This window comes from Alligator sinensis, unplaced genomic scaffold, assembly GCF_000455745.1.
Source record: "Alligator sinensis unplaced genomic scaffold, ASM45574v1 scaffold1012_1, whole genome shotgun sequence".
Lineage (NCBI taxonomy): Eukaryota > Metazoa > Chordata > Crocodylia > Alligatoridae > Alligator > Alligator sinensis.
In genome coordinates, this window is record NW_005842104.1 from 1401165 (window position 1) to 1411859 (window position 10695).

Here is a 10695-nt window from a genome sequence, read left to right on the forward strand (position 1 = left end):
GCAGGAGCACAGAGTTGGCGCCAGCACAGGCAGGGACCCAGAGTGGGGCGGCAGGAGTACAGGGCTCAGACCAGCAGAGGCTCTATGCAGCCAGGCTGGGCTGTGCCAGTAGGGAGAGGGGGAAGCTGGCCAGCCTGGGGGCCACGCTTCTGCTGACCTGCACTGGGCCCACACCAGTGCTGGCCTTGGTGCACTGATACAGAACCTGTGTGCCTGCGCCTGCTCACTGCCAATCCCCCACCATTTCCCCACTTTCCTGTCCACTGCTGCTGCTACTCTCTGCCCACCACTCTGACACCACGTGGCTCCCGGATGCAGCCCTGAGGACTGTGGCAATCACTCACGGTCCTCCCGTTTCCCCCGCCCATCCCTTATCTGAATTTCCCTCTAGCAGAGGAAGGCAGGAACAGACCCAAGGTCAGAGGCTTCTAGCTGTGGGAGGGGCGGGGCCGGGTGGGCCTTGCTGCTGCAGCTGCTCGGTCCTGCTGCCAGTTCCCCCTGGGTCCTACTGCCCCTGGTGCCTTGTCATCTTTGGCAGGAAGCCATGGGGAGATAAATATTAATTTTCTAAATTTTTTAGGGGCCCTGCCAGCTGGATAGAATGGCCTGGCAGGCTGAATCCAGCCAGTCCCTGTCATAAAAGGACTGTCCCTGAAAGCCTGGGAAGCAATCAAGAAAAATCATTCAGCCAATCAACCTAGTGCCACTAACTCCAATTATTTTACCTACAACCCATCTCTGAAATACAATGCAGATATACAGACCAGGGAAAGGGCCAAGTGCAAAATGAAATGTGCAACAGAAAAGGACAGACTATATAAGAAAGGGTTTATTCTCTCAAGCGGAAGAGTGGGCAGTGGAAAGGGGATATCCCTTAGTATTTGGAAGATTACTGGGCAAGAGAAAAGAGTAGTAGTAGTACTCCGTACTCTCAGAAGGGGACAATACTTCTCAGGATTTTTGCAAAGATCTGTAACTAGTTAATAAGTCCCTGATAAATAATGCTCTCAATTTGAAACATTGTCTAACCTTATCCCAACCATGCAGTTGGTTCAATAAAAGATATCACCCAAAAATATTCCCTGCTTCTTACATAATACCTGGACCATCATGACTATATCACTCTATAACTACCAGAACATGGAAGATATGGTCTTTCAAAGTATGCAGAAGAAATGATCATAATTCAACCAGGATGGTAGCCAATTCTGCTTTTTCACAAACTATACAAATTCAACTTCTTACCAGTAGGGGAAAGATTTTCCCTTTTGTCCTTCATGTCTTTTATTCTCCTTTCCATCGCGTTGCATTGCTCCTTTAATTTATTAACAGGGCTATACACTAGCGAGCCATCATCCTCAAATAATAAAACTGGTATATCTGTTTCAAAAAATAAATGAACATGAAAATTGCAATTTCAAGTCTTTCATATGTGGAGAGAGTACACATTTTTAAGTTACAGGAAGTTCAGATTTCAAAGTGTATTTATCCAAATCAAAGATGCTTCCAAACTCAAGGACCCCCCCCCGTCAATAATTAGATTCCAATCACACAAAATTTATAAATTTGTCATAATTTTCCATGTACAGAACCTAACTTTTAGAGGATCATCTTAAATTCACCCCCCACATCACTGCAAGGGGGCAGGTAGCAAGGGAATCAAGCGGCTTGCTCCTGCCCTTGCCTCCTATCCCCACTGCTGCCTCCCTCCTCCCCTCTACATGCCAGCATGTCCTGGTGCCTGCCCCTGGTGCCTTTATCCCCTGATGCTCCCCACCCCACCCCACCAAATGCCTATATTCCCACCCCTCCTTTCTACAGCTGACCCTTTGGCTCCGGTGCTGCTCCAGCCCAGGGCATGAAGTATGTGAAGCCTGGCCATGCAGCAGCTGTTGTGGCAGTGGACACTCCAGTCAGGGCCCAGAGTGGGAACAGGGGCTGGAGCTGCTCCTACCACTGCTGCATCATCAGGATGGGGCTGAAGTAACCATGTGTCCTGTGCCTTAGGCTGGACTGGGGCCAAAGCCATGGCAGAGGATAAGTGATGGTGGCCAGGGATTGGTAGAGGATAAGTTATGTGGGGTGGAGGAGGCAGACAGAGGGGGCAGGTTACAGGGGTCAGGAGGCTCCTGCAGTTTCAACTCCAAACCCAGGCCGCAGCAGCCACCTGCCTCCTACTCCCTCCTCCCCTGACATGTATTCAAGTTCAAGATAAGGGGCTTCCCCCTCCCCCATAATGGTAAATGGGGGGGAAAAAGCTCTCATCATGCATTTGAGTAAATGTGGTACTTAGACATTACTGTTCCCCAAAGATGTTCCCAACAATGCCATAAACTTAATTTTGAATTCCAAAAAAATATCCCCTCCTTCAAAAAGCAAAATTTAGTCACCAAGATATGGAATTTCAGAGAGACATGCAATACACCCTTGATTTCTCATCAAGAAAGACTACTGTAATAGCTCTTAAAAATAATTTCTGTTTAAAATACTTAAAGTAAGAGTAAATTCTACCTTACAGAGTTCTTATAAATTAAAAGAGACTAAGATTTTTGGCATCTGTTGTGGTTGTTTTTTTATTTTTTTAAATAAACTGGCAAATACTTAACTCACCTGAAGTGTTTTTTTGTATATCTAGTTCTTTTGCCATCTCATCTAATCTTCGTTGCAGTCTTCTATCATTTTCTGGTGTTTTTTCAATAAAATCTTTTGGTTGCATACATTTATGCTATAAAATACATAAGGCTACATAAAATACAAACATTAACCACAGTATAAACCTTACTTCAAATAAAAAAGTTACTTAACCTGTCTCCTAATTACTTAACCTGTCTCCTAATCTTATTTTGAGCTACAATTATTTTATACTGAATTTTGAAAGCTCCCCAGGTGCCAGGACCAAGAGACAAGATAATTATGTCATAAATGGAACGTCTACTGGAGCCTATTTTTATACTGCAGAACAGTGTTGAGATATGCACCATCTAAAGAAACTAGGCTCAGGTACAGGAATCAATTTACCTGTGGCACCACTGAATTCTGTATAGACTACTTTAACTTGCCAAAATGGGTAAACACATTACTTACTGTACTCTGCACTGTAACATCCCATTTAGCACTCAGATAGACAAGGTTATTTTGGTAAATCTGCTATCTTTTATTAGACCAACTAAAATAGCTGGAAAAATTCTTTGCAAGCTTTCAGGTACAAACACCCTTCGTCGGGCTGAGAAAGCACCTGCAGTTCATCTGGGGTCTTCCTGGATGGAACAGGAAAAGCACAGACCAGCTGCAGATGCTTCCTCAGCCTGAAAAAAGATATTTGTACCCAAAAGCTTGCAAAGAAGAGAGTTTCTACTTATTTCAGTTGGTCTAATAAAAGATATTGGATGTACCCAAAGAACCTTGTCTGCCTATGTCCTTAGGCCAACACGGCTATAACCTATACCCCTTTAGCACTCAGCAGTTTTGAAAATGTTATCCTCGCTCTATCTCCCCAAAGCCTCTGTGTTTTCAGGCATGCGTTCTCCACTCACTTATACATTCTCTACTGTAAGATACCTAACTGACCCACAAATACGACCAAGTCAAAGAGGTAAGCTTTGCAAGATGCTCCAGAACTATAAGCTTCTTTTGCTGAAGAACCCCCAAACTCCTTGATGATGGGTGTCACAATATTCCTCCTTAAAGATAAGGTGCCCCAAAACAGATTCAGTCCGAAACACAAGGACTAGCTCAGAGAGGCCAGAGGCATCAGGTACTGTTTCAAGTGAGTTGAGATAAACAGGCCAGTGACCACACCAATGCCAAAAATACAACCCTAGATACAGACAATGGTGACATGGCATGACTCAAGAGATTTACTGATTTCTGTTAAATTGGCTAACAGATAGTTATCTCAGAGGAATGGGCAGTAACACAGAAAAGTCTAAGATCTGAGCAGTATAAGACTTTGAGGCCCCTGGCAGACCTGCAAGTAAAGGCTAGATAGGATCACACTTCCTGCCATGATATGCAAGCCCACCCTGTGGTCTAAGCCCATGTTCAGTTAATGCCTTGATAGGAACCAGCCACACATTTTTTTGTGTAATAACTTTGTGGTTTGTTTTTTGTTTTATCACACCATTAACTGTATTAAAATGTGGCTAGGTAACAACTTAAGATGTGATTAACTGGGTAACAGTATCTGGAAGTCTAGCCAGTAATTTGCCTTTACTACAAGGATAGGTCCTGAGATACCTGATAATTCACAACCTTGTAGTGAGTATAACTGTAAATTCTCTACTGTATGTGGCTTCCATTGGTAATTGTACTTGAACGGTAATATCCCAATAAACCTGTGTATAGTTCAGAGGAATTTGCTTTGGTTCATCTTGTATTTCTCCAGACAAAAATCAGCAAAAGACTCCTAGAGTAATCCCGAGTGTAACACTGAAACAAATAAGGCTCATGGTTCAGAGATGTATTTACTAACCTTAAATCAATTATAAATTATGTACTCACTTTTTTAATATGTAGGGGTAATCCTTCACTGGCATACAGTGCAGGAAATAAAGATTCATCAACCCGTACACCAGTTTCTCTGCATCTATACAAAAAAATTCAGTAAGCAGTTAAACAAAACGTTACATTACCTCAGCTCTGCAAATGGAGCACTAACATTCCCCCCCAAGAAAAGCTGTGAATATGTAAAATACATAACATGTCAAACCTCTTAAAGACAAGAGAAACACCTAGAATAAAAAATGACTTGGAACTAATGGTTACAGCCTATAACATCAATAATTTGTAAATAAATATGGGAAGCCAGTCCTTAGAAATAAAATGGAAGTAGAAGGTTCAGAAAACTTGACTCCACAAGTCATTTCCCTTCTTCTCCTCCTCCCAGCCCCCTGAAACAAACAGTGTAAAAGCTGCCTGGCATGAGTCGTGCCCCTCAGCTATGGCCTTGCCCACAATTCTGTAAACTGAAGGCCTCATCTCTCACCAAACAGCAAACCTAATCTGGCCCCTTACTGAGAGTGCGCTCTTAAGCCAGAGTCCACAGAATGTTGTGGGCAGGCACTGAAAGGAGGAGGACATCTTAGCAGCTAAGCAGATGGAGAAAGAGAGGTAACCTGGTATTTGCTTTTATCATTCTTCACTTAGGCTAGGGAAAAGCGTTCAATTCTAGCACTAAGAATTTCCAGGAAACAAGTAAAAATAAATAAATTGGGGTTGGGATGTACAGATGTTCTAGCCTGCTCGCTGAAGAGCTACGTACACCTCAAAGGTGATCTCTTCAGCCAGGGGGTGCTACAGGGCTTCCCCTTGGGTCCCCCTGCCGCTAGGGGAGCCTGATGATCGACAGGCAGTCCTCTCTCCTGGCACAGTCTGGATACTGTTCTGGCCCAGGCAGTAGGGTTCTTTTATAAAATATATAGATATATAAAAGATATCACATCTACTCAGAGAATCTTGCCTGCCTATGTCTTTAGACCAGGGGCGGGCAATTATTTTGGGCAAAGGGCCGCTTACTGAGTTTTGGCAAGCCATCGAGGGCCGCATGACAGGCAGCCCAGGGCAGATAAATATTAATTTTCTAAATTTTTTAGGGGCCCCACGAGCCAGATAGAATAGCCTGGTGGGCCACATCCAGTCCCCAGGTTGCATTTTGCCCACCCCTGCCTTAGACCAACACAGCTACAACCAACAACACAGCATCATTTTCTCATGGAAGAACTAGTTTTGTTCTGCAAATAAAACAAAACACAGAAATCCTTTAGCTTCTGTATGCTGGCTTTTTGTGCTAAGAGAAAGACATTTTCCCTGTCCACAACCCCCATCTCCTGCTTTCCTCTCTCCAGTGCGCATGAAGAAAATGGGCCATGTCTGGGCTTTACTCATGTAGATTTATATTGCCAGATCTATTAGTTCACCCCAGCTAGCTATATTTCTTTTGATTTTCTCTACTGGAAAGTTATCTGAGAACTCATGGGCTGAAAACTTTCTGGGCCCAAATTCAATCCATGCCTACTTGTGAACGTTTTGAGTGAAACTGGGGGAATATTTTAGCTACTAACATAGGTCACACTAAAACACAATTTTAACTAATTCTCACTGAAGTATCATTTAATCATTCCACTATTTTTCAAACCATATAGAAATGATTATGGAAGTGTCGTGGACCATTAAACAATATATTAGGAGTTCCTTAAAAATTCACTAAAAATGTGATTCTAGTGACATCTAGTGATCTTACATTTTTAAGTACGCAGATATAACTATAATATATCATTATTAGAACCACCCCATTTCAGGGTACAATATTGGCAAATAAATTATTACATAGCTATATAGTTTTGTTCACAAGATACAGTGTCAAGTAATAAGATGTTATCACGTTAATCTTGAGTTTACTGAAATTTTTCTTTGCAATGTTCTAATACAGAATGCCTTCGATAAAAGTTTAACTCATGTAAAGAGTACAACAAACTCCAAGGTGCTTATTGTCTGCATTTCCTGACTTTTTAAATTTGCATGATGTTGAGTAGTTGACCTTGAATTTAAAACTATAATAAAGTTTTAATGATACTACTATCATTTGGGTTTTAGTGTCCACTTTTTAAAGCTCATAGAATAATGTGCTTTGAGATAATGTTAAATATTAAAAGCTGTTTGCATTTCCCAACATTTTAGGTTTATTATGAAGTCTTAATAAAACAGTAAAGACTACTTTGTTAAATTTCATTCAAGTTTGTCCATTGCTATTATATCAGGCATTGGAGTTAAGAGGGTATTAAAAGACTGTCTAAATAGAAATCAGTGCTCCTAAGCTGAATAACATAGTACATCTCGCAGTACCATCCTATGCATTTTCCTGGAACATTTAAAAACATATAAAGGAAGGGACACCTAGATTTTTAATAGTAAATACAAACAGGGGAAAGCCACACAAACAGACACCACCACCACAGTTTTTTCTATATTTAGCAAAGAAAGATGGTTCTCTCTCTACTTCCCAGCCATCTTTACTTTTTAACATTTCCCGACTTGCAAATGCTTAAACTTGCAATAGAATTGTTAGTTAAATGGAAACCTTGGGTTCTGATCAGATGCAACTAAATAAATGATCCTTGTTCCTAAAGATTTTGACATAAACACAGACAATGCAGCAAATAGAGACAGAGAAAGTTAATTAAGGTAGCATTCACTCAAAAATTCACATTTTACCCAACTCCATATTCCAACAAATGACTGTACAAAATAAAAGCACGTTTTTACTAAGTATCTGTGCAAGTGAACAATTGTTTATAGTTTCTCCACCAGCTAAATTTAAAAGGAAAATGTTAAATTAGTCAAATTATGTTTTTCTTTTAGTATCCTAGAGCTCCTGTAACTCTGAGGAAGCAAATACTTTTTAAGGTGTGGACACATACAACAACTGAACCATTTCAAAATGCCATTGATTGGAGACTGATCTAGCAACTTTAAAGAGTCCGAGGTGACCAGAGCCATAACATTCCTGGTAAAAAAGTCAACTTTTAAGCACTTAAGTGGTGTGGCTCTGAAACTGGGATGGGATTGAGTATCAAGCCCAACACGTCTCACAGTGGGCAATTGGTAAGGGAAGGGCAAGTGCTCATACCCACACTTTGGGGAGCCTAGTGGGTAGGTGACCTTTTTACTTTTCTGCTTTCCCTTCTCTTCTAAACATGAGTTCATTAAAGATCAGTAACCTGCACCTGAACAAATTGTGCAGTGTGCCTGCCTGACTTGAGGTCCCAAAGAGGGGTGGGTGGGGAAGAGGAGTGCCTGGACTCACATTTCTGGGTTCCCAGAAACTAAGGGGGCATAATAAGGGATTATGGTGGAGCAGGACGGGCAGACAGCTGGTTCCTAGAAAGATTGCCTTTATTGATCAAGCAGCATAATGTAACTTGTTGACAAACAGTGCCAATAAAAAGAAAAAAATGGGGGTAGTATACTTCTGACCATGTGCCCGAGCAGCCAGTTACAGCAGAGGAAAGGAGTAAGGAGCAATGCAGCATGAGATCCTATAGGGCCAAACAGACCAGTGTCATGGAATAACTTGGTGTCCACAAGTAACATTGACCCAGGTCACAGTGAATCAATTCAAAAGAGCACTTGATTTTCCAAATATATTTTTAATTGTTCCAGGAAGCTTTAAGCCTGTTTAACAGGCTTGTACATCTTTTTGCTTCAAATTTAAGCTGTGTTTAAGCTTGCCTAAGTGTTATGCATGTCCATACCCCAATATTACAGGTTTGGGACCAAAATCAGCCCTTTCTGGAGAGTATACTCTTCAAGACTAGACAAGATTACAAACTTTCAAATTTTACTTGCACATTGATACACTTAGCCACCTGCAGAACATAATTATTTCATAGAGATTCACAATGGAATCACCCATCAAGTTGATTTGCATATGGGAAAAACAGCCTGACATACTAGAGACTTGAAGAAATAAAACTCTCAGATAAAATTTCCCTATAATTATTCAAATCTAGTTTTTAGAATGCAATTTTCATTATTAGGTTAAGACCAACCTAGAGGCAAGAGGCAGTATAAATCTGACTGAATATCTTTCATACCAATATCTAAGTTAGAAAGAGATGGTTCACTTATTTTTAAGCAACAGATTCCTTTTTGTCCAATACAATATTGGCTAATGTCTGCAAATCCACATCTACACTATCTTGACGATGTATGGACCTTGAAGATATCCTAGGATGCTTTTCTGTGCTTTTATATTGTTTAGAAAAACACAAAGTACCTGTTGACATTTTGAGAGATTTTTATGAACCATCAGACATCCAAGTTATGCCATGGTTTCTCTTCTTTATCAGCATAATCTGGATAAAATGCAGGGAGTAATACTACAATCTCTTGGTATCTGGAATTTTATGTCCAAAGTTCATCTTAGCTCTCAATACATATTTATGCGTGTGAAGAGGTATCTTCTGGTGCCACAGAAAGAACTCCTGATTTGCCTAAGTGTTCTGCAGGCTGACAAAGCAGTGATAAAAACTATCACTTTATGCCACAAAATTAAAAAAGATTTCTTGCACAGGTTCAAACTCTGTTTTTATTAGAGCCTCTGAAACCAAACTTTTATCTCATGAAGTACTCATGGAGTGGTGTCTTGATCAGGGTAACTCTGACATTTATCTATAAACTATGAGATTGCAAGTTCCAAAAACCACAGCAGACTACTTTGTTTCCCATTGGGGAAGACTGCAATCCTCAGAACCAAGTACTATATTTTCCTGTGAACAAACAGAAATTCTATTGATCACAAAGAACAGATGTTATCTTTTCTTAATGATCCATCTGTTCAAATCACTGGGTGATGAGAAGCAAGGGGTAGAGGTTTGTAAGAATATAAGCAACGCACAAAGCCGTAACAATTTCAGGGGTGTACTTGGTAGCTGTGTTGGTCCGAGACAAAAAGACATACAAAAAACTAGAACTCTTCGTTCCAACATGATACCTTTGATTAGACCAGCTGGAAAATGGCAAGAAAATTGTCCTTTTCTGCAAGCTTTCGGGATCAAAGTCCTTTTGTCAGGCTCTGGGAAAAGTAGATGGTACAAGATGGTAAAAAGTCCCCATAGGTAGGAAATAAACTTCATTTTTGCAGAGGGAGCTGAAGATGATTCACTCTTATGGACCCAGAGGGACAGCCTTCCATTTTCAGCTCCCTCTGTGCAAAAATGAAGTTTATTTCCTACCTATGGGGACTTTTTACCATCTTGTACCATCTACACTTTTCCCAGAGCCTGACGAAGGGACTTTGATCCCGAAAGCTTGCAGAAAAGGACAATTTTCTTGCCATTTTCCAGTCGGTCTAATAAAAGGCATCATGTTGGAACCAAGAGTTCTAGTTTTTTGTATAATAACAATTTCTTAATTTTTTCAGACAGAAAAAAAAAACCTCTTTGATTTGGTCTCCTTAAAGGTAACCAACATACCTTGAAATAGTAGCATGAGGATCAATAATAAAACAAACAGGATATCCTCCTAAATCACTTTTTGTGTAGTTTGTTGGTGCTGATCACTAGCTCACTTTTTTCATAGATTTCATAGACATCAGGGCTGGAAGGGACCTCGGAAGATCATCGAGTCCAGCCCCCCGCCCAAAGGGCAGGAAGTCAGCTGGGGTCATAGGATCCCAGCAAGGTAAGCATCCAGTTTCATCTTGAAGGTGTTCAATGAAGGCGCTTGAACCACCTCCGGTGGCAGGCTGTTCCAGACCTTGGGGGCTCGGACAGTAAAGAAGTTCTTCCTTATGTCCAGCCTGAAACGATCTTGAAGTAGTTTGTGACCATTCGACCTCGTCATCCCTTGGGGCGCTCTGGTGAACAAATGTTCCCCCAGATGCTGGTGGTCACCCTTGATAAACTTGTAGGTGGCCATCAGATCACCCCTGAGCCTGCGCTTTTTCAGGCTAAAGAGCCCCAGGGCTCTCAGCCTGTCATCGTAGGGTCTGCTTCCCTGACCTCTGATCATGCACGTGGCTCTTCTCTGGACTCTCTCAAGCTTCTCCACATCCTTTTTGAATTGTGGAGCCCAAAACTGGACACAGTACTCCAGCTCCGGCCTCACTAAGGCCGAGTACAGGGGGAGAATGACGTCCCGGGATTTGCTTGAGAAGCATCTATGGATGCAAGCCAGCATTTTGGTCGCTTTACTAGC

At 41.4% G+C, this 10695-nt stretch overlaps 1 protein-coding gene across 2 annotated transcripts in view; it reads right to left on the minus strand.

Annotated features, from left to right (window-relative positions):
* The window catches only part of MCPH1 (microcephalin 1), a 206897-nt gene that overhangs the window by 186850 nt on the left and 9352 nt on the right, over positions 1-10695 (minus strand). For both annotated transcript variants that reach the window (XM_006024489.1, XM_006024488.1), the window contains exons 4-6: positions 4501-4585; positions 2611-2725; positions 1246-1380 (exon numbers count right to left, since the gene is read on the minus strand). In XM_006024489.1, coding sequence (XP_006024551.1) covers positions 1246-1380; positions 2611-2725; positions 4501-4585 — 335 coding nt within the window. The remainder of the gene's footprint in view (positions 1-1245; positions 1381-2610; positions 2726-4500; positions 4586-10695) is intronic.